At 34.3% G+C, this 25,106-nt stretch overlaps 1 protein-coding gene across 1 annotated transcript in view; it reads right to left on the bottom strand.

Moving 5' to 3' along the window:
- Positions 1 to 25,106, bottom strand: part of zip (myosin heavy chain 10) — a 230,892-nt gene that overhangs the window by 161,714 nt on the left and 44,072 nt on the right. Inside the window, exon 4 of the mRNA XM_089106054.1 lies at positions 21,570 to 21,593. Coding sequence (XP_088962180.1) covers positions 21,570 to 21,593 — 24 coding nt within the window. The remainder of the gene's footprint in view (positions 1 to 21,569; positions 21,594 to 25,106) is intronic.

Below are 25,106 nucleotides of genomic sequence, written 5' to 3'. Positions count from 1 at the left end.
AAAAAGATCGACCACATAAGTTTCTGAGATCCTGAAATACCGCAGGTACCATTTAAAATGATAATAATAACAATAATAAAGAATTAAGCATATCTACAAACTTTGTGTCTCTTGATCTTGGAATGCAAAATACGAAGAATCTTGCAACTCATTCCAGTTTTAGAAGGGTAAAATAATTCGTCAATTTTTAGCGCCTAAAGACCATATATGACATTTTTGGCAATTCTGAGATAATAGTTGTCAAAACCGTAGATAGACTATTCTTAAAGGAAGGTTCAGCAGGGCAAAGCACGGTAAGTTAGATGTTTGATACTCCTGATCTATATTGCCCAGCTGATCTTCCGTCTGAGAACTGCTTCAACTTCGAACTTGAACTTGAGAACTGACAACTTGGCTTATAGAACAGTTTTGATAATTATCTCGTAAGTGTGGAAATTTCAGATACAACCTTTATTAGTGACGCTGAAAAATTTTCACTTTGGCATGCTATGCATTAGCACGCTTCCTCGCAAAAATATGAAGACTTAGAACACAGCAGACCTATTTAAAAAAAAGTCTTAGTTTTGGCCTTTGATTCGAATAAATCAAAGAAATGTTTTTTGTTTATTTTTTTTAATAATAAACTTTTTCAGGAAAAATAAAGAGCCATTTTCCTGGGTATGTTTATATATCTCTGCGTCATATGAACATATCTGCCGCATTTGTCTGCTGCACTGTTGTCAAGCGCCTAAATCTTATTTTCAGGATAAGTTAAAGTTTTTACAATATATTTTTGCATGAATAGGGTTTCCAGGAATGTTTCCATATTTGAAACAATAAAAAAAAGGTTTGTACTTTGAAAGAACGCTTTAAGACTAAAAAATATAACGATAAAAAGAAAACACAAATAAGAAGCGGCTAAAAAGAGACAGCGAAATCCACTTTGAAATGGCATTATTTAACGAAAGATGTTGTCAGCAACAACTGATACCAAATGGGCTAAACCCAAGAGGGGGGGACTCTACACATCAAGGCTGGGTTGGGAGGTATTCCAAAATCTCTTTCCTTTACACATTATCAAGAGGCAGGTCATTTTCCCACAAACTTTTGCTTTTCTAGCTGACGGAAAGCACCAGCACTCATGAGCAAAGTAAATATAGGCTACAGTTATTGTAACTAAGTATCCTATTCTCCCATCATCATATTATACTGGATTGGAAGAAAAAAGATGTAAACAATTATTATAGCGTCGTTTATTTGAAACATCTCGACGTATATGATTTAATTATACAGCAAATTGATTGACAATTAAAATCATACATAAACCAAACTGATATACAAACAAATAGGTCCACTAAAATCCAGACACTCAACCTCAAAATTGCACTTTTCTTGCAGGATAAGACCATTCGTCACATAAAATCCGATTACCCCTCCCCCACTATTTAAAGATTGGTGCATGTATTTTGGAGAGTCTGGAATATGCAGAACAGACTGCAGGAGCAGCAAGCTGAAGAAATACGGAGTATAAACTGACTCATTAAAACTAGGACTTTTCAGAAGCGGGGAAGGGGGAACGGGCACAAAACTTCCCTACTCGAGTCTAAAAATACTTTCTGCAATCGTTAAGCATAGCCGGGGCTAACCAGCTAGCGAGGTGGATTTTCCTAATTGACAAGTCCACATTTGACACATTAGCCATAGCCATAATGAAAGTTTGAAATGTAAAAACAGAATATCTGCCGTTGCTTGCCGGTTGAGTCGCGCTGAGTCTTGGTGTATTACATATAAACCATTGTTGCTAAAAAAAAAAAAAAAATTCCACGAATTGAATTCACTCCAAGGTAGCCAAAAATATGGAAACAAAGATTATCAGATCAATTTTTCTGATTGTTTTAACCCATTAAAAACTATACTAATACTAAAATTTGAAGCAAAGAAGAATAATTGGAGCTAAGAGAAATCAAAGTAACTCCTCAGCAGAAGTTGAAAACATCATTGATGTAATTTTCGGAATAATGGTGCATTCGTATTCTTTCCATTCATGTCACCATCCAAATGAATCAGTAAAATCTTAGCTTTACTCTAAACGGAGTTCTTAATCGTCAGCATAGCAGCTGTAAAACCCTGTTATAGCAACTGACAAGAAACCCTGACCAGAGCTTTCAATCGTAATTCTTTCATCTCCTTGGGTCTCCACCATGTCAAAGCAGGGGGAGAAAGAGTGACAGATCGTTTCGGTCTAATAAAAACAACGTTGAATACATTTGGCTCTATAAAGACATACGACAAATAGAGCAACTTCCAATACTCAAGCATCGCTTAGAAAGGATTGTTCGTTCAGATGTTTTTCACGTTGCAAAAAAGCTGAATTTCTTTGTTTCAAAGGATCATTTTTGGGGGCGATTCCAAATAATAAATCCACAAAGTCAACAATTAAGGGGAGGGAGGTATCAACAGATTGAACGAGTCTGGAGCTCCATATATTTTAGGGCCACAATTCCTCGAGAATCCAGTAGATTAATCTTGCGGAGAATTTCTTCCCGTCATTCCATGTACAGGTATGTTCTAACCGAAGTTTCACTCACAAACAAGCAAAACATATAAGTCATACCCAATCAAACCGGGAAGGAGAATTACACAACCTCTCAAGAAACTAGCCACTCCCCTAAAATATGAACTGATTTTAACAAGTTATACCATAGTCCTTGTTGTGTTCCTTAGAACAAATACTACAAAAATAATGCATATAAACAGGAATAATACATGATCCTGCTTAAGTCCTGACTCTACACCGAACCAACAACTAACCCCAATTCTTACCTCGGTACTTGTGTATTATACGGTAAACACTCAAGTGCTTCATTCAATTAGAACCTGTTTCTTTGACGCTAAATCCTAATAAAATATGATGAAAATATAATACTTTAGGAAAAAATTTGGGCTATATATTTGCACATTGGGGGGAGGGGGAGGAGGGGGTAAAGTATAGCGGGTCTGCATGCAAAATGTGTAAGGTACAATTATGCTACATATTATGAAGTAAGAATTGTTTTCTAACTTCACAAATGTCCAAATATTTCGCCCCCAACCCCTAATGTGCAAATATATAGCCCAAGTTATATGTTTCCCCTCAATTCTGTCACTTGTATTTGTCTTGCCTTAGCTAAGCAGAAAGAAACTAACGAAGAAAGCGGTTTGTTCACGAATTTTACACAGCGCAAACTTAAGTGTTTGCCGTATAATACACAAGTACCCCTGCCTCAATTACAGCAATATTATTATCGAGTACATTAATCTCTTTAGCATACTAAGCTGGCATGCCGTAAAAGTACAGAACCTCTACAGAAGCTTTTCTATCACCAACATCAAATACCTGTTCTTTAAATCTAAGGACCAAAAGGGCGTGACAAATTCAGAAACTTTTGAGTTATTAATTATAAGTATGATAATTTAGTCGACGCATCCTTACGCTTTCCTAAGACCGCACTGTTTTACGACTAGTTTTAAACATTATCTACAGCCTCTCATCGTCTAATAAGTATCATAATGTTAAGTTATTTGCTTCCTATCCAGTGACGCCACTTCATAAAAATAGGGGGCTGTGGAAAGAATTTGTTTCTATTTTTTAGATGACGACAGAGTAAAGGTATTTCTTTAATCTTTTCAAAATGAACGGCCCTATATCTTTAATTAGTTTTCCTAAAGTTACTACATGAATAGCCCTATACTAACAATCATATTCACATTATTTCGGTATTTCCTCTCTAATTTTATAATCCTATATTTCAGAAATTATTTTACCCTACTACCAAGAACCCTAAGCCTTATTATTTTTAATTAACTTAATAGCATCTCTATCTTCTACTAAATATATTTTCCTTCACATCTGAATTATAAAAGCTTTCTCACTATCTTCTCCTTCATTTAATAAAACTTTATCATGGTTATACAAATTCTCAAAATGTTCTCTTGAATTCTCATCTTGAAGTTTATTAGCTCATCAAAAAAAAAAAAAAAAAAAAAGGCTTTAAATTAACTAGATACCACCAGATGGGCGATCCTTACTTTTAACCTCAAAAACAGTATCCTGTAGACCCTTTTATTCTATGTCAATCATCATAGTCTTCAATATAGACTCACAAGTTACCGTCTGACCATCATTCGAGTACACCACGTCTACTTGTGGCCCATTTTATGGCCTAATAATATCGTACAGAAACTGTTGAATTGTCTCACTCTATTACCATTGCTATTTTCCTTCCCTACATCAAATGGGGCTATGCAACAACACCATCCACCCCTAAGTTCAATTGTTTTCATGTAGATGAGTATAGAATTCATCCGAATCGCTTGTATCCGTACAATCAGGTCTACAGGAGCATGTACCCCTATGGCTGATACCTCTCCATCATAAGATGTGTACAACTAGAATTATGTTACAAACAACTACCCAACCCAGACAAGACATAGAAGCCCAGAACACAAAACACTTAAGCCGGTTTAAAACTGGACAGTGAAAAGTCCCCAAGACTTACCGTTTAATTGAGGGTGCGTGGTAGCCTGGACCCATCTTGGTAACAACCTGGCTTTCAGTCCTTGGCATTTCAATCCTACCAACTAGAGTCGATGTCTGCACAAACGATTTCAGGTTTATTAACCCCCACTACTCATACATTCATGCCTGTATATAGGATAACACAATAGGGAGTGGTATAATACCATCCTTATACCACCTGTTTTTTTCCTTTAACGAGAAAACAGGCAAGGAGGGGCTAGAGCAGCCCAAAAAGTTTAGCGAAACAAAAAAAAAATCCAAAAAAAACTATCGATTACCCTAAATTCAGTGCAATTCTGTTTAATTTACACAGATGTAATTCCCTTTAGAAGGCACCAATCTTCAAGTTCGCCCGAAAACCTTGATTGAAGTCATGGTTCTGGTTAAGCAAACTTGTGGAAGGCCCAACCTCACGCCGATTGGAGTCCAGATCGGCGGGGTTTACTTTCAAAGGGTAGGGACGGAAAAATGACCTTATAGCGGAGCAAATACCCATAACCATCTCAAAAAATGAGAACATCTCCAGCCCTTTATACCCAGCCAATCAACGTCGGGGCATTTGGCAAATAAAAGGAGAGGAGCCATGAGTAGTAAGCTATCTAGTACCACAGCCAGTGATTGCGTAATATGCCTTACCACGGGCCAGGCATCTATATATTTGAACCCTACGCCTGAGGCATAGATATGTATGTATCTTTTAAACGAATTGGGGTTACCAGGGTCATTTGCCTGCCAAGAGGAACGAGTATAACTTGATTGGTGATTAGGATTTGAATATTTTTTTTGTTTAAATCCGTGGTCATTCATCTGTAAGTTGATTAGTAGGTTTTTTTTTAAACTTGGCTAATAGGTTTTTAAACCTATTACTACAAACCCTACATGCATTCCATTTTTGTAACTCGGAGCGTGATGTGTGTGTGATGCTATCAGACTGGTTTCGTTTCATCGATTCATTAATAGAAGGATTAATGATTTTTGAAAAGGGTAATTACGTAATTAGTTTACGAGATTTGCGAATTTTTTTTTTGCGAAAAGATATTTTCGTAAAGGTATTGAGAAGGTTAAGAATGACTCACGGGTAATTAAAGAATGAGATGCTTGCATCAACAATACAAAGAATAAGCTCAGATACCTAATAGATTTGACGTTTACAAGAGACATTGCTAGAAAGTATTCAATAGCTTAATTGAAAAGTAACGATAGAATGACATTGTGACTTGACCTAGCTTTACCTCGCTGATGTGGTCTGTATAATACATAAGTAACGTTTGAAAAATATTGTCAATTTAAAAAGAAATGGCTGAAAAGTGTTTTGCGGGGGCTGGGTTGCATGGAGGGGTGAGTGGAACGAGGGTTCAGTTAAAGGGGAGCCAGTTGCACGGGGGGTTTTAGTTATACACGGGTTCAGTTACAAGGGGGAGTCAGGTGCCTGGGGGCAACCACTTTTCTCGAAAATCGGGCTCCCTGTTATCAAAATCCCTTTTCCTTTTGATGCCTGGACAATTTGGTGGCTAGATATTAAAAGTAATGAAATTTATATAGTTGCAATCTGCATAAAAACCCAAATCCTGTTAATTGTTATCAAAATTCCATTTTTGACTTTTGGTTACAACTATAAATAAGGCTATCGTGTCTTTCTGAACTTTCTGTGCGAGGCAGGGGTTACTATTTAGTTTAAATAATTCTAGGAGGAATTGAGTTTTATGGATGATATTGAAAAATGGTACTTGTTAAATATTCGGGTAAACATACGACTAAGAAACGCTTCACTATAAATAAGGCTATCGTGTATTTCCGAACTTTCAAGGGCGGTGATAACTATTTATTTTAAATAATTATAGGAGTACTTGACTTTTATGGATGCTACGGAAAAATTGTACTTGTTAAATATTCGGGTAAACATACGACTAAGAAACGATTCGCTATAAATAAGGCTATCGTGTTTTTCCGAACTTTTTAGGGCGGTGGTAACTATTTAGTTTAAATAATTCTAGGAGGAATTGAGTTTTTTGGATGGTATGGTAAAATGGTACTTGTTAAATATTCGGGTAAAAATACGACTAATAAACGCTTCACTATAAATAAGGCTATCGTGTTTTTCCGATCTTTCTAGGGCGGTGGTAACTATTTAGTTTAAATAATTCTAGGAGGAATTGAGTTTTTGGGATGGTATTGTAAAATGGTACTTGTTAAATATTAGGGTAAACATACGACTAAGAAACGCTTCACTATAAATAAGGCTATCGTGTTTTTCCGAACTTTCTAGGGTGGTGGTAACTATTTAGTTTAAATAATTCTAGGAGGACTTGAATTTTGTGGATGGTTTGGTAAAATGGTAGTTGTTATATAGTCGGGTAAACATACGACAAAGAAACGCTTCACTATAAATATGGCTATCTTGTTTTTCCGAACTTTCTAGGGCAGTGGTAACTATTTAGTTTAAATAATTCTAGGAGTACTTGAGTTTTTTTGATGGTATGGAAAAAGAGTACTTGTTAAATATTCGGGTAAACATACGACTAAGAAACGCTTCACTAAAAATAAGGCTATCGTGTTTTTCCGAGCTTTCTAGGGCGGTGGTAACTATTTAGTTTAAATAATTCGAGGCGGAATTGAGTCTTATGGATGGTATGGTAAAATGGTACTTGTTAAATATTCGGGTAAACATACGACTAAGAAACACTTCACTATAAATAAGGCTATCGTGTTTTTCCGCACTTTCTAGGGCGGTGGTAACTATTTAGTTTAAATAATTCTAGGAGGAATTGATTTGTGTGGCTGGTGTGGAAAAATGGTAGTTGTTAAATATTCGGGTAAACATAAGACTAAGAAACGCTTCACTATAAATAAGGCTATCGTGTTTTTCCGAACTTTCTAGGGCGGTGGTAAGTATTTAGTTTAAATAATTCTAGGAGGAATTGAGTTTTATGGATGGTATGGAAAACTGGTACTTGTTAAATATTCGGGTAAACATACGACTAAGAAACGCTTCACTATAAATAAGGCTATGGTGTCTTTCCGAACTTTCTAGGGCGGTGGAAACTATTTAGTTTAAATAATTATAGGAGGATTTGAGTTTTATGGTTGGTCTGGAAAAATGGTACTTGTTAAATATTCGGGTAAACATACGACTAAGAAACGCTTCACTATAAATAAGGCTATCGTGTTTTTCCGATTTTTCTAGGCGGGTGTTACAATTTAGTTTAAATATTTATTGGAGGAATTGAGTTTTATGGTTGATATGGAAAAATGGTACTTGTTTAATATTCGGGTAAACATACGACTAAGAAACGCTTCTCTATAAATAAGGCTATCGTGTTTTACCGATTTTTCTAGGGCGGGGGTAACTATTTAGTTTAAATAATTCTAGGAGGAATTGAGTTTTATGGATGGTGTTGAAAAATGGTATGTGTTGAATATTTGGGTAAACATACGACTAAGAAATGCTTCACTATAAATAAGTCTATTGTGTTTTTCTGAAGTTTCTAGGGCGACGGTAAGTATTTACTTTAAATAATTCTAGGAGGAATTGACTTTTTTGGCTGGTGTGGAAAAATGGTATTTGTTAAATATTCGGGTAAACATAGGAGTAAGAAACGCTTCACTATAAATAAGGCAATCGTGTTTTTCCGAACTTTCTAGGGCGGGGGTAACTATTTAGTTTAAATAATTCTAGGAGGAATTGAGTTTTATGGATGGTATAGAAAAATGGTACTTGTTAAATATTCGGGTAAAAAATACGACTAAGAAACGCTTCACTATTTTCTTTACTTGGTGGTCATTAAAAACGAAATTTTTGTGTTAAATAAGTAGTTTTTGTATCTTTTAAAAGAGCTTTACGGTGATTGAGAGACTCAGTTGCCGGATTCCGTGTGATTTTTCTTCTTTTCAGTAAAGACATTCGATATCCTAAGAGTGTTTAATTCAAACTTTTTTAACACTTCGAAATTTTTCAACTTTATTTATTTTTTCTTTTTGTACATAACTTAAAATGTCAAAATATGCTTACAGCTCTAACAATTGCGCTCTGTGATTGGTCAGAGACACGTTGTCACTTTCCCACTGGTATTCTATGACCGGTTATTCACACTACCTAATCTATTGCATGTATTAAATCAGTATTTTTTACGCAGTGGAATGATAAACACATAATTCATATCTATAAAAAAAAAGTGAAGATGGAGCAGATTAATAATGTGTGTTTACATAACAAGGTTATTGTAGCATTGAATGCTGACAAAGAGAAGTATTTAAACTTTGAAGCAAGTACAGGTGGTAGCACTATTGGAAATGTATGCATGCATTGTCATGACAGTAAGGAATTAAATTTCTTTGGAATACCGAAAAAATTCAGCTCTTATGTTGGTGGTTATGCGAGATTGAGATCTCCAGAGATGATTGCACTCAAAGAGAATGCCAACATAAAAATAATCATTGATGATAGAGGACAACTCCTTGCTACTGTTGCAGGTAACACATTACCTACTGATACATCCAATCGTCACCTTTCGGGTATTATCATTCAACGGAAGATCAATAAAAGAAAGGCCTGCTCTTCTACTAATATCGTAAACCATATCTTGTCTACGTGCCGAAACTGTTACCTGTGTAAAAATAATGTGATAATAGACAGTGAAATTGCCAGAAAAATAAAAAGGGCATTGTCAGAAAATATCACGATGGAATATAAAGATGAATCGATGAAAAACAAAGCACCAGCAAACGTTACCGCCATTGATCAAGCAGTCATTGAACCAAATAATACCAAAGACAAAAAGCATATTGAGCCTGTTGGTGAGAAACCAGTAAAAATTGTGTATGACTCAAAATGGAATAATTATTATTCTACTGATTACGAACTAAGAGAAGAAAATAGCTATAATATCAAGCGAGAACATGGTGAACTATTTTATGGAGCAGATTCAAAATGTCCAAAGTTAATCATTGATATTAATAATGTTTCATAATATATTTTTGTATTAATATTCTACATAGCATTATTTCATTAAAAATATATTATGCATTACATTGTTATGTGTTCATTTTTTTAGAGTAAGCTAGCATATCAAACGTTTAGAATGTCTAATAAAACCTCGGAGATGTAAGAAAAGGAATTTGCATACATCTATTGTCAGACACACGGGAACAAATTCTTTCTTCAAATTCTTTCTTCAAATTCTTAAGGTTCATTTAGACGAGGTTACGTGCGCGCACGTAACCTCGTCTAAATGAACCTGAAAAAAAAATGAAATAAAGCTATGTCGACTTTGCATATCTCTCCTGATTGGTCCCTAAAAAACCAGTCTGGTTGAAAACGTGGAGTTTTCGTACTGCTTACTTTTTTGCAATGTGTAGGAACCAGTGGGGAATCCCCGCTCGTTTGGAAAGGTGCCAAAGAAAGGCATACAAATAACATGTAGTTTCAAAATGTGTTTAATCAACTTTCTTGAATGAAGTATCTGTACTGTATATTCAAGAGGTGAAATCAATAAATAGCTTGTTACTTACTTACAAATATTTTTTATAATTTATTGAATGAAATTTCATTATTGTGTGTATCCAAGAGTTGACATCAAGACAGAAATTGTTACTTACTGAGAATTTTTTCATAATTTCATTAATTAAATTTCTATATCACGTAGCTAAGTGAAAATTGTTTGTGATAAAGAGAAAAAAAAGCAACTTACTTGCAATTTTTTCATAATTTCTTGATTGAAGTATCTGTAGTTTATATCCAAGAGGTTAAATTAACAAAAAGAGTTTGTTACTTACTTACAATTATTTTCATAATTTTTTTAATGATATTTCAGTATAGTGTACCCAAGAGTTGACTTCAAGAAATAAATTGTTACTTAGTGGTCATATGGATATTATGTAATTAATTTAATTTCTAAATCCTTTATCCAACTCGTTAAAACACTAAAGTTTGTTACTTGATTGGCATTTTGTCATTTATTCCTTGAACGAAATGTCTTGTTTGTTTTTTTTTTGTTTATCCAAAATGTGAATTAAATAAAGACTTTGCTACTTAGACTAAGAATTTTTTAATAATTTCTTGAATTTAATTTCTACGTCGTATATCTAACTAGTGAAAACAATAAAGTTTGTTAATTACTTAGAATTTTTTCATAATTTCTTGAACTAAATGTTTTTTTTTGTTTATCCAATAGGTGAATTCAAGAAAGAATTTGCTACTTAGACTGAGAATTTTTTAATAATTTCTTGAATTTAATTTATACTTCGTATACCTAACTTGTGAAAACAATAAAGAGTTTGTTACTTACTTGGAATTTTGTCATAATTTCTTGAACGAAATATCTTTTTCGTTTGTCCAACAGTTGAATTAAAGAAAGAATTTGCTTCTTAGTTACAATTTTTTTTCATAATTTCTTGAATGAAATTTCCGTATTACGTATCCAAGAGTTGACTTCAAGAAAGAAATTGTTACTTACTGAGAATTTTTTCAATAATTTCTTGAATTAAATTTCTACATCATTTAGCTAAGTGAAAATTGTTTTTGATAAAGAGAAAAAAAAGTTACTTACTTGCGATTTTTTCATAATTTCTTGAATGAAGTATCTGTACTGTATATCCAAGAGGTGAAATCAATAAAGAGTTTGTTACTTACTTACAAATATTTTCATAATTTCTTGAATGAAATTTCCGTATTGTGTATCCAAGAGATGAGTTCAAGAAAGAATTGTTACTTACTGAGAATTTTTTCATAATTTCTTGAATCAAATTTCTACATCATGTATCTAAATCATGAAATTCTTGAATGAAATTTCCATATTGTGTACCTATGAGCTGAATTCAAGAAGGAAATTGTTACTTACCGAGAATTATTCTCTAATTTCTTGAATTAAATTTCTACATCATTTAGCTCAGTGAAGATTATTTTAGATAAATAGAAAAAAAAAAGTTAGTTACTTGTGGTTTTTTAATAATTTCTTTAATGAAGTATCTGTACTGTATAAAAAAGATGTGAAAACAAAAAGAGTTTTTTACTTACTTAAAAATATTTTAATAATTTATCGAATGAAATTTCCTTATTGTGTATCCAAGAGTGGACTTCAAGAAAGAAATTGTTTTTTTTTTTCATAATTTCTTAAATGAAATTTACGTATTGTGTATCCAAGAGTTGACTTCAAGAAAGAAATTGTTAATTACTGAGATTTTTTTCATAATTTCTTGAATTAAATTTCTACATCGTGTATCTAAGTCATGAAAACAATAAAGAGTTTGTTACTTACTTGGAATTTTGTCATAATTTCTTGAACGAAATGTCTTTTCTGTTTATCCAGCAGGTCAATTCAAGAAAGAATTTGCGACTTACTTACAATTTTTTCATAATTTCTCTAATGAACTGTCTTTTTTATTTACCCAGGGGGCAAATTCAAGAAAGAATTTGCTACTTACTTAAAATTTTTGATAATTCCTTAAATGAAATTTCTGCATTGTGTATCCATGAGGTAAAATGAGTGTGTTACCTATTTACAGTTCCTTCATATTTTCTTGAATGAAATTTCAGTATTGTGTATCCAATAGGTGAAAACAATAACGACTTTATTACTTACTTATGATTTTATTATGGTTTCTTGAATTAAATATCTGTATTGTGTCCAGGAAGCGAATTCAAGAAAGCTATTGATACTTACTTACAATTTCTTCATAATTTAATGAAATGATTAAAGCTATTCTGAAGAATAAAGACGGGTTAAGCATAAAGATATTTATTGCTTAAACGTATTAACATATTTTTGAAAGAATTTGCTACTTACTTACAATTTTTGATAATTCCTTAAATGAAATTTCTGCATTGTGTATCCATGAGGTAACTTCAAGAAAGAGTTTGTTGCTTACTTAGAGTTTCGTCATAATTTCTTGAATAAAATGTCTTTTTTTATTTATCCAGGAGGCGAATTCATGAAAGAATTTGTTCCCGTGTGTCTGACAATAGATATATGCAAATTCCTTTTCTTACATCTCCGTGGTTTTATTTGACATTCTAAACTTTGATATGCTAGCTTACTCTAAAAATAATGAACACATAACAATGTAATGCATAATACATTTTTAATGAAATATTGCTATGTAGAATATTAATACAAAAATATATTATGATACATTATTAATATCAATGATTAACTTTGAACATTTTGAATCTGCTCCATAAAATAGTTCACCATGTTCTCTCTTGATATTATAGCTATTGTCTTCTCTTAGTTCGTAATCAGTAGAATAATCATTATTCCATTTTGACTCATACACAATTTTTACTGGTGTCTCATCAACAGGCTCAATATGCTTTTCGTCTTTGGTATTATTTTGTTCAATGACTGCTTGATCAATGGCAGTAACGTTTGCTGGTGCTTTGTTTTTCATCGATTCATCTTTATATTCCATCGTGATATTTTCTGACAATGCCCTTTTTATTTTTCTGGCAATCTCACTGTCTATTATCACATTATTTTTACACAGGTAACAGTTTCGGCACGTAGACAAGATATGGTTTACGATATTAGTAGAAGAACAGGCCTTTCTTTTATTGATCTTCCGTTGAATGATAATACCCGAAAGGTGAGGATTGGATGTATCAGTAGGTAATGTGTTACCTGCAACAGTAGCAAGGAGTTGTCCTCTATCATCAATGATTATTTTTATGTTGGCATTCTCTTTGAGTGCAATCATCTCTGGAGATCTCAATCTCGCATAACCACCAACATAAGAGTTAAATTTTTTCGGTATTCCAAAGAAATTTAATTCCTTACTGTCATGACAATGCATGCATACATTTCCAATAGTGCTACCACCTGTACTTGCTTCAAAGTTTAAATACTTCTCTTTGTCAGCATTCAATGCTACAATAACCTTGTTATGTAAACACACATTATTAATCTGCTCCATCTTCACTTTTTTTTATAGATATGACTTATGTGTTTATCGTTCCACTGCGTAAAAAATACTGATTTAATACATGCAATAGATTAGGTAGTGTCAATAACCGGTCATAGAATACCAGTGGGAAAGTCACATCGTGTCTCTGACCAATCAAAGAGCGCAATTGTTAGAACTGTAATCATATTTTGACATTTTAAGTTATGTAAAAAAAGAAAAAATAAATAAAGTTGAAAAATTTCGAAGTTTTAAAAAAGTTTGAATGAAACACTTTTAGTATATCGAATGTCTTTACTGAAAAGAAGAAAAATCACCCTGAATCCGGCAAGTGAGTCTCTCAATCACCATAAAGCTCTTTTAAAAGATACAAAAACTACTTATTTAACACAAAAATTTCGTTTTTAATGACCAGCAAGTAAAGAAAATAGTGAAGCGTTTCATAGTCGTATTTTTTACCCGAATATTTAACAAATACCATTTTTCTATACCATCCATATAAATCAATTCCTACTAGAATTATTTAAACTAAATAGTTACCTCCGCCCTAGAAAGTTCTGAAAAACACTATTGCCTTATTTAGAGTGAAGCGTGTCTTAGTCCTATGTTTACTCGAATATTTAACAAATACTATTTTTCCATACAGTCAAAAAAAATCAATTACTACTAGAATTATTTAAAGTAAATACTTACCACCGCCCTAGAAAGTTCAGAAAAACACAATAGCCTTATTTATAGTGAAGCGTTTCTTAGTCGTATGTTTACCCAAATATTCAACACATACCATTTTTCTCTACCATCCATAAAACTCAATTCCTCATAGAATTATTTAAACTAAATAGTTACCCCCGCCCTAGAAAGTTCGGAAAAACACGATAGCCTTATTTATAGTGAAGCTTTTCTTAGTCGTATGTTTACCCGAATATTTAACAAGTACCATTTTACAATACCATCCATAAAACTCAATTCCTCCTATAATTATTTAAACTAAGTAGTTACTCCCGCCTAGAAAAATACGAAAAAAACGAAAGCCTTATTTATATTGAAGCGTTTCTTAGTCGTATGTTTATCCGAATATTTAACAAGTACCATTTTTCCATACCATCCAGAAAACTCAATTCCTCCTAGAATTATTTAAACTAAATAGTTACCCCCGCCCTAGAAAGTTCGGAAAGACACGATAGCCTTATTTATAGTGAAGCGTTTCTTAGTCGTATGTTTACCCGAATATTTAACAAGTACCAGTTTTCCATACCATCCATAAAACTCAATTCCTCCTAGAATTATTTAAACTAAATAGTTACCACCGCCCTAGAAAGTTTGGAAAAACACGATAGCCTTATTTATAGTGAAGCGTTTCTGAGTATAATGTTGACCCTAATCTTGAACACGGAACATTTTACAACCCCCGAAACAACAAACCAGGACTCCTAAAAATATTTGAACTAAAGATTTACAACTGCCCTAAAAATTGCAGAAAAACACAATAGCTTTATTTATAGTGAAGCGTTTCTTAGTCATATGTTTAGCCGAATATTTAACAAGTACCATTTTACCAGACCATCCATAAAAATCAATTCCTCCTAGAATTATTTAAACTAAATAGTTACCACCGCCCTAGAAAGTTCGGAAAAACAAGATAGCCTTATTTATAGTGAAGCGTTTCTTAGTCGTATGTTTACACGAATATTTAACAAGTACCATTTTTCCAAACCATCCAAAAAACTCAATTACTCCTAGAATTATTTAAACTAAATAGTTACCCCCGCCCTAGAAAGTTAGGAAAAACATGATAGCCTTATTTATAGTGAAGCGTTTCTTAGTCGTATGCTTACCCGAATATTTAACAAGTACCATTTTTCCACACCATCCAAAAATATCATTTCCTCCTAGAATTATTTAAACTAAATAGTTACCACCGCCCTAGAAAGTTCGGAAAAACACGATAGCCCTATTTATAGTGAAGCGTTTCTTAGTCGTATGTTTACCCGAATATTTAACAAGTACCATTTTACCATACCATCCATAAAACACAATTCCTCCTAGAATTATTTAAACTAAATAGTTACCACCGCCCTAGAAAGTTCGCAAAAACACGATAGCCTTATTTATAGTGAAGCGTTTCTTAGTCGTATGTTTACCCCAATATTTAACAAGTACCATTTTACCAGACCATCCATAAAACTCAATTCCTCCTAGAATTATTTAAACTAAATAGTTACCCCCGCCCTAGAAAGTTCGTAAAAACACGATAGCCTTATTTATAGTGAAGCGTTTCTTAGTCGTATGTTTACCCGAATATTTAACAAGTACCATTTTTCCATACCATCCATAAAACTCTATTCCTCCTAGATTTATTTAAACTAAATAGTTAACCCCGCCCTAGAAAGTTCGGAATAACACGATAGCCTTATTTATAGTGAAGCGTTTCTTAGTCGTATGTTTACCCGAATATTTAACAAGTACCATTTTTCCATACCATCCATAAAACTCAATAACTCCTAGAATTATTTAAACTAAATAGTAACCCCTGCCTCGCACAGAAAGTTCAGAAAGACACGATAGCCTTATTTATAGTTGTAACCAAAAGTCAAAAATTGAATTTTGATAACAATTGACAGGAATTGGGTTTTTATGCAGATTGCAATTATATAAATTTCATTACGTTTAATATCTAACCACCAAATGCTCCAAGCCTCAGAAGAAAAAGGGATTTTGAAAACAGGGAGCCCGATTTTCGAAAAAAGGGGTACCCCCCGTGCAACTGAATCCCCCTTGTAACTGAACCCGTGTATAACCAAAACCCCCGTGCAACTGTATCCCCTTTAACTGACCCCTTGTGCAGCTCACCCCTTCCTGTAACACATCCCACTCAACACACTTTTCAGACATTTTTTTGTAAATTTAAAATATTTGTCAACTGTTACTTATGTATCATGCATATCTCATCAGCGAGGTACAGATAGGTCAAGTCACAATGTCATTCTATCGTTACTTTTCAATTAAGCTATTGAATACTTTCTATCAATGTCTCTTGTAAACGTCAAATCTATTAAGTATCTGAGCTTATTCTTTGTATTGTTGATGCAAGCATCTCATTCTTTAATTACCCGTGAGGCATTCTTAACCGTCGCAATACCTTTACGCAAATATCTTTTCGTAAAACAGAATTCGCAAATCTCGTAAACTAAAGAAGTAATTACCCTTTTCAAAAAACATTAGTCCTTATATTAATGAATCCATTAAACGAAACCAGTCTGATAGCATCACACACACATCACGCTCCTAGTTCTAAAAATGGAATGCATGTAGGGTTTGTAGTAATAGGTTTAAAAACCTATTAGCCAAGTTTAAAAAAAAAAAAAAACCTACTAATCAACTTATAGATGAATGACCACGGATTTAACCAAAAAATATTCAAATCCTAATCACCAATCAAGTTATACTCGTTCCTCTTGGCAGGCAAATGACCCTGGTAACCCCAATTCGTTGAAAGTACACACACATATCCATGCCTCAGGCCTAGGGTTCAAATATATAGATGCCTGGCCCGTGGTAAGGCATATTACGCAATAACTGGTGAAAGTACTAGATAGCTTACTACTGCCAAGATAAATGGGCTTTTATCGCGTTTGAAAAAAAAAGACAACAATCTGCAGAATAGACATATCAAACAGTCCGTGGTAACGAAAGTCAGCAAGGAGACTCGGCCCAATAGTAACCAAAAATCTAAAAGGCGTTATTTTGACAAAAAAAAAGATACATCAAAAGAATTGGATTTTTATGCTGATTCCAAATGTATAAAAATGTGCCTGATTATTGAAAAAAGGGAGGAACACTCCCCAAAATTCAAGCGATCTTAATGAAAATCACATCATCAGATTCAGTATATTAGAAAACCCTACTGTAGAGGTTTTTTTGAACTGAAAGTAAGGAGCAACATTAAAACTTAAAACGAACAGAAATTATTCCGTATATGAAAGGGTCTGTCCCCTCCTCAACGCCTCGCTCTTTACGCTCAAGTTTTTATTGTTTTGGAAAACAGAGTTGTGAGAAAGAGTCAAACTTTAGCGTAAAGAGCGAGGCGTGAGGAGGGGACAGCCCCTTTCATTTACGGAATAATTTCCGTTCGTTTTAAGTTTTAACGTTACTCCTTACTTTCGGTTAAAAAAACTTGTTGTTTTTTTTATTTAGTTTCTGAACGTTTTTGAATTAATGATGGTTTTGATTTTGGCTCACCGTACGTGAATAATTAAAACAAAATTTGCATATTAATTTTACTTTTTTTGGGGTTAAATGGCTTCCTCGAAAGTTCTTTTATTTTATTTACGAACGTTTTTATTAGTAATAAATATACGTAACATACGCATTAATGAATTCGAATTCGAATTTTGTCCCAAATCTTTAAAAATGGTCCCTTAATCACAAAGGCCGTTAATTAAAATAAATAGCTCTTATGAAAGTACTAAAAATACTTTAGCGTAAAGAGCGAGTTATTGACTAGGGGGCGAACCCAATCATATAAGAAATAATTTATGTTCGTTTTAAGTTTTGATGTTGCTCCTAACTTTCAGTTGAAAAACTTGATTTTTAAAATATAATTTCGGGTCGTTTCTTTAAATAATGCTGGAAAATCCGCCATCCCCTTCATAGCAATGTTCCTTCCCCCATGAAAACTTCCTCCCACGTAACCCCCGACCCCCCCCCTCACTACCAGCCAAAAGCCCCCCTGAAAACGTCTGCATGCTTCCCAATAACCAATGCTCCCCCGGGGACTGTGGGGGATTAAGTCATCCTCAAAGACATAGTTATTATATTTTTCGACGATGCTGAACAAAATGGCTAGCTCAAAATTTTGATCGGGTGACTTTGGGAAAGTCACCCTCCAAAGTTGCCCTCCATTTTTTTTTTTTTTTTTTTTTTTTTTTTCACTTAAAAAGGGCACTGGCAAAAAATACAAAATTCCACATTTTTGCAGATAGGAGCTTGAAACATCTACAGTAGGGTTCTCTGATACGCTAAATCTGATGGTGTGATTTTCATTAAGGTTCTATGACTTTTAAGGGGTGTTCTATGACTTTTTTAGGGTGGGGCGCGAAAATCCGGCAAATTTTCTCAGGCGCGTAGCTTTTTATGGGTAGGGCTAAACCTGATGAAACTTATATATTTGAAACCAGCATAAAAACCCGATTCTTTTGATGTATCTATTGGCATCAAAATTCCGTTTTTTAGAGTTTCGGATACTGTTGAGCCGGGTCGCTCCTTACTTACAGTTCGTTACCACGAACTGTTTGAAGAAGTGAAATTTTGTATTGTTTTGCCAGAAGAAAGATCAAGGAAGTGTGTTTATTGGTTTGTTTGTTGTTATTTTTTTTTCCTCCAGGGGTGATCATATCGAGCCAATGGTCCTAAACGATCGAGAGAGAGGTCATTCGAACAGAAACCAAAAGTGTCCTTTTTAAGTGACCAAAAAAATTGGAGGGCAGCCCCCCACCCACGCCCATTCTTCCCAAAGACATCCGATCAAAATTGTAAGATACACCTTTGATTCAGCATAGCTGGAAGGTCGAATAACTATGCTTTCGGTGACGACATGATCCTCCTTAGTCCCTGGGGAAAGGTCTGTAAGTTACACAATTTGCTCATATTGTTCACATATAGTATTAGTTAAGGGGAAATCTACGGACATTTTTCGGGGTAATTTTCTACGGGGAGAAGGGAGGGGAGAGCTTTCCGTGGGGAGGAAAGTTTCCGGTGGATATTTTCCAGGAGAATTGTAAAGGTGGTGGGGAAGGGGAATTCCTGGCAAGATTTGAAAACGGTCGGAAATTAAAAAAAAAAAAAATTCGACTGAAAGTTAGGAGCAACGTTAAACCTTAAAACGAACGGAAATTATTCCGCAAATGAGGGGGACTCCCCCTTCTGCCCTCAACATTTACGCTAAAGTCTTAAATTTTTTTCTAAATGCTTCCCATTCAAATTCAACGGGCCTTATGTTTAAGCAGTCTTTCTTAAGGAACTGTGACAAAAAATTCAAACTTTAGCGTAAAAGGCGAGGGTTGAAAGTGTGGCAGCCCCACTCATATACAGAATAATTTCTGTTCGTCTTTAGTTTTGATGTTGCTCCTTACTTTCAGTTGAAAAAATTGTCTGCTTTATTTAATAGTTTTAGAATTAAGATTAGGATACTAGCAGTACGGTATCCACAGTAGTCAATTATAACTCTGAAACGTAGGTGCTTCGAAATTTGAGAGATTTTCTGGATCCTTCACAGAGGAATTGCATAGGGATAGTTAGTAGTCTTTGTTTATTTATATATATATATATATATATATATATATATATATATATATATATATATATATATATATATTGAGTTATTTGCTTGAATTTGTTGATAGATTGTTGTAGTCGTATTGTCCTCAGAGCTTTGTTTCTTCCTGTTCTTCTTGGCAGCTACTTATCAAATGATTAAATTGGGTACTGTTGTTTTTTTTTGTTTTTTTTTGATGAAGTTTCAATTAAGTGAAGTCAATGAAGTTTCAGTTCCATTTCAATTCAACTCGCAGGAATGAGCTTATACCAAACAATAGTCTATGCAAGAAATGTGTGAATCCCGCTTCCTATGGCTGTGATATAAAAAAGATGCAGTAGGATGGGGGGCTGGGGGCCAGCCACCCTGTGCTTTTGCGCACCCTTCCTGTTTACCTTTCCCATATTTCTCCACGTACCCATTAAGATCCGAGTCGACTCTGGCTGAGCTTACGGAATCCCGCTGAACCCCGTTCCAATCCAAAAAATCAGCGGCACCAGGACAAAATATCTGCTCTTACCAACACAGGATTGCAAATCACATAACGGAAAAAATAGAATATTGTCAAAAGTCGATTTTTGGCATTCAGACTGGGGTCAAACGAAAAGCAGGACGGTCTCAAATGAAGTTGGATAAGGTCATAAGAAAAAAGTAGGAACTTTTTAGATTTTGCCGTCCTGGGGTAGCCTCCTTTGTCCTTCTCTTTCTATATGTTATGATGTTTTTTTGGTTTATCTTCTTTATCTTTATTTTTGGTGTACTTGAACTCATTGTAATAATTGTTAGCCTTCCTTTCGATTTTAGCTCCCTGTTGACTTTATTTAATTATTTGTGTTGTTTATATTTGTATGAAATACAATTTATCTATCTATCTATTGGAGGGAGTAAAGAGTGAAGCTATAAACAGGGTAAGGCGGAATGTATACACCTGTTTTGACCTCAAACAACATGGTGCTGTTACGGGTTGTCAGCAGTTGTAGTATTTAAAAAACAAACAAATTATTACACACTATAATATACATAGATATACATAATATACTATATACAAATACAATAATATAAATATACAAATATACATAAATAAGTAATTAAATTATACAGAATATTCATTCTTTCTTTTCAGACGGCTGAGACGCACAAAGCTAAAATCTATAGAAGAGGAGCCTGATCCCGGCACATTAGGGATTAACTAGCATTAGGGATGGGGTTTTAGGCCTGCCCCTCCTCTCATATCACAAATTTTTGCTATTTAACCATAATAATATAAAAAAAATTAAGACTTTTTACCCCTCCACTCCCCCCTACGAATTACTTTGTATATGTCTGGTCTAATCCACCCACTATAAGCATGTTTTGACATTAAAATATTCAGAATTCAGTGATTTTTAACGGTTTTTTCGCAACATGCGCAAAATTGTAACTATTCTTACCTCAAACACAATCTTATGAAGCACTAAACTTGCTCTAAACTGAATAAATTTTATAAGTGCGAAAAATTCCCCCTCCCCCTAAGTTTTCGCTCTGTGGGGCAAACGGTTTCAGATATTTTAATTACCATTTCATTTATCATTCACAGTCATGGGGGTCAGATTACCTTAGGCCTATGAAATCCGGCCCAAAATAAAGTCAGGTCAATATGAATCCCCACGTCCTCCGTATAGATAAAAGGCGTGTGCATAACAGGACAAAGGTGAAGAAGAAAAATACTGAGGACGGAAGAAAGTGCTTGAACACGTGACCGAAGCAAGAAAGCAAAATTTTGACTGCAAGACGAATAAAACATAAAGCCTACTGCATAAGAGTTTAATTGCAATATCTACTTACAAAATCAAGGACATCGTGATGACTCTGTGAACGATAAAAACATGCAGTTAATAACTAATAGCCATGCAATTAATTAGCTAAAAAGAAACTACACATAATCAAACAGTTTGGCATACAACATTAATCCTGTTCGATATCCACTATCAGGCACGTATGCATACATTTCCTCGGGGGCATAGAGAGGAATAAATCAAGTACATAGTTTTTTCTATCAGTCGTAGTGCATGCCTCCCTATGTTCTATGTTTATCCCGGATTTTAGCCGAATATAAAACATGACAGATTGGATTATACAGCTTTTAACAAACCCGTTTGGTCATCACGCCAGAGACTTGGAGAGAATCATGTTTCACGCCCATCTCCCCCCTTAACCCACATTCCCTCCAAGGTTCAAAAATTCATGAAAATAGTGAAAGAAAGAGAAGAATTTCAGAAAATTCAGTTTTCTTCAATTTTGCCCTTCGAAGATAAGAAAATATTTTTGAAATTCGTACTAGTGGCCAAGGACTGGTCTTAAATGGTTTCTTCTTATTCGTTGTTTTACCCACGTTTTATTTTCCAAATTTATAATTGGACGAAAAGAAGATGGAATTAAGCGAACCGATAGAAAAGAAATCTTCTAGGCTTTTTTTTCTTCCAAAATATCGGAGCTATCTAAGGTTTTACACTTCTTAAGACAGTTTATAGATTATCAACAAGAAAATTGTGGAGCTTATTTTGATCTAAAATTATAGTAGGGTTAGTTTAAAAAACATCGCATCACTAAAGTTTTAATAAATACCTCCTTTTTCACAAAACAGATCCAAACTAATCCCATCTATGGTGACTAAGCTTAATATTAACACAGTATCGGTACATTTAAATGGCATTACATAATATAAAACGCAAACATTTAATCTTACTGCAAGGCAAGGGATTCAATCTATGAAAAATCAGAATTAGATACTTGTCTGTAAAGGAACCTAATTTTCAAACCGCTGTCCCCCCTCCCTCACTAGGGAAAATTTGAACTGGTACTCAAGAATTTTCACACTATAACATAGACATGACGTGTCACCGGGGATGCGCTGATTAATCGAATAACTGCAGGATTGCAATTAATTCTGCGCTTTTCAATTTTATTGCAAACGAATCGTATCCGACTCTTAAAGATAAAAATAATTGTGATGGTAATTGCCCGATTCGTGACATCAATTTCTCAAATGTGCCAGATGAAAACAATTAACCGAAAGATGTGACGAAAAAATATTATGTTGTGGCTTGCTACTTAGTAAGAACTCACTGAAATCGATTACCTAGGAGGACCAATAAAGCTTAGTTACTTTGATCGTACATTACACCTTGATATAGAGAACACATTCAAAGACGCTGCCGGCATTACTTACGGCGCGGCCAAGGTCTTGTCAGCTTCGTTAGAAGCATTCAGATAGCTTCTTCTCGCCCTCTTCATGAGCACGGTTTCGTCTTAGCCAGTATTGAACACACTGAAACTCACAGCTAGCGACCGACCGTTCCAATCTGAGGTTCCCGTTATTCTTCAAAAAGCATGTCAAAGGGGCGGGTAAAACCAACTCCAAACGGCTGCTGCTGCAAGAGCTAGTGTCATTGCTTGAGCCCATTGATGAACTGTCAATTAGACTTTAATCCGAAAGAATTGTCAAATCATCTACATTTATCCCATCAACCATGGATCTGATGAGCTAGTTTGGACCAGATTCAGAGAGCTGTCCACGCAACACACTTATTCAAAATCTAGTTAATTCTGTTAAAGTAGCCATGAACAGAAGAAGGTCAAGTTGAAATCACGATAAGAACTTCCTCCTTGCAACAATACATGATGTTTTTCCGGCTCGGATGCTATAGAATAGTTAAAGCAGAAGAATACGTTCTTACTTACAAGCTGCTTTTGAATCCGTGACGGTAAAAACCAGAGAAGGGAATGATATGGCTCCTTAAAACGACTGTGTGCCCTGGCCATCATAGTGGCCTCGCTTTTTGTATTTTAAATCGAATGGTAATCCATTTAATTTTTAAATGCGTAGCTATGTGACAAGGAAATAACTTCATTGGTCTACTGGGAAGGAAAAACAGACAAATATCCAATTTTTTTTAGGATGAAAAAGACAGAGCATCCCGGCGTCGAGAAGGTGTTTCCAATTGCTGGGGAAACTTTGGTTCTACAGGACACGATTAGCAGCAAAAAAACTTTTTGAATCCTGTGTTTTTTAAGTGCAATTTTTGACATTGTTGCTGTTCATGTTTATAGTATATTTTGGCCACGGATAGAAATATATTTGTAATTTAACTGACAGTTGCCGTGACCAAACTGAAATTGATGGAAAAAAAGTTAAGAAATCAATAATTGAATTGTATTCGTTTGAAAATGACCAATTAATTGCTGAATTAACCAATTCAAGTAGCCTATCAATTGTGCATCCCTACGTGTCACTTTAAAAAAGTACTAATAAAAGTAAGCAGTTGAAAAAAGGAAGAGAAATTAAAAATACATTAGTAACGAAATACTATTGAATATACATCAACAAACCAACGACGATTTATAGTCCAACTAAACAGATGTGCCAAATAGCAATTTTAAGAACAAAAATAATTTTCCTTAAAAGCACAATATAAACCGTGATGACTGAATAGTGGTGGCGTATCATGCTATCCATAAAGTTTTAGTGTCTATAAAATCATGAAAAAAAAACGGAAATATTTCCGTCGTAAGAAGCTAGAATAACGTTTACGCTTATTCATTTATTATATTCATTGACGCATATAAAATAAGCTGGTAATTTCTTAACTGAATACAAATAATTGGATGGATATAAATAAAGTGATAAATAAGAGGTTTAGGCACTACAAAATCAATTCTGTAGCGAAATCAGACGAAATTTCTTGGTGTATTTAACTTTATAAAAGGATTGTTCTGAAGAATGTTCAGGCTGCCAGTGCAATTTGTAGAAACGAAATACTTCTACGGTGGCAAAGGGCACCGCAGTGTAAATCTAGAAAATGAGTATTTTAGAAGAGTCTGGGGTATTTGTTTTTTTTTTCTTTTCTTTTTTAAATCTAAACACAGAGAAATGAAAAGTAAAATACACATTTTTAGAACATGCTTATTTTAGTGGAGAACTATACAGGAGCGATCACTATAAGAAGTTAATAAGTTCTATAGTCTGGTGCTCTTTTTAAGGGTAAGTCAGAGTTCTAGTGTTTTTAAGGGCTAAAACCGATATGAGAGCAAGCTACCACTCCTTTAACACCCCATGTGTTCCTGCAGCCTCTGACGGGATCAGATTAAGATTTAAACATAGTTATTTAAATCAGAACGGTTGAAAGGTCTAAATAATGCGCCTCGGGGTACGATATGATCCGCGCAACCCCATGAGCAAGGGCTCCAAGCTCCACAAATGTACAGATACAACTGGGGTTTCAGAGGTACGTTTAAAAAAAAATGGACACGTTGCATCATGATGAAATCAGAGTCATACAGAGATTTTAAATCAGTTTAATTAGAGGGCCCATGACCTCTCAA

The sequence above is a fragment of the Artemia sp. Qi Xiang Cuo genome, chromosome 20, assembly GCF_049724085.1.
Source record: "Artemia sp. Qi Xiang Cuo chromosome 20, ASM4972408v1, whole genome shotgun sequence".
Taxonomy (NCBI): Eukaryota; Metazoa; Arthropoda; class Branchiopoda; order Anostraca; family Artemiidae; genus Artemia; species Artemia sp. Qi Xiang Cuo.
Note: the sequence above shows the minus strand (reverse complement) of the source record. Positions and strands in the feature narration are given on the sequence as shown.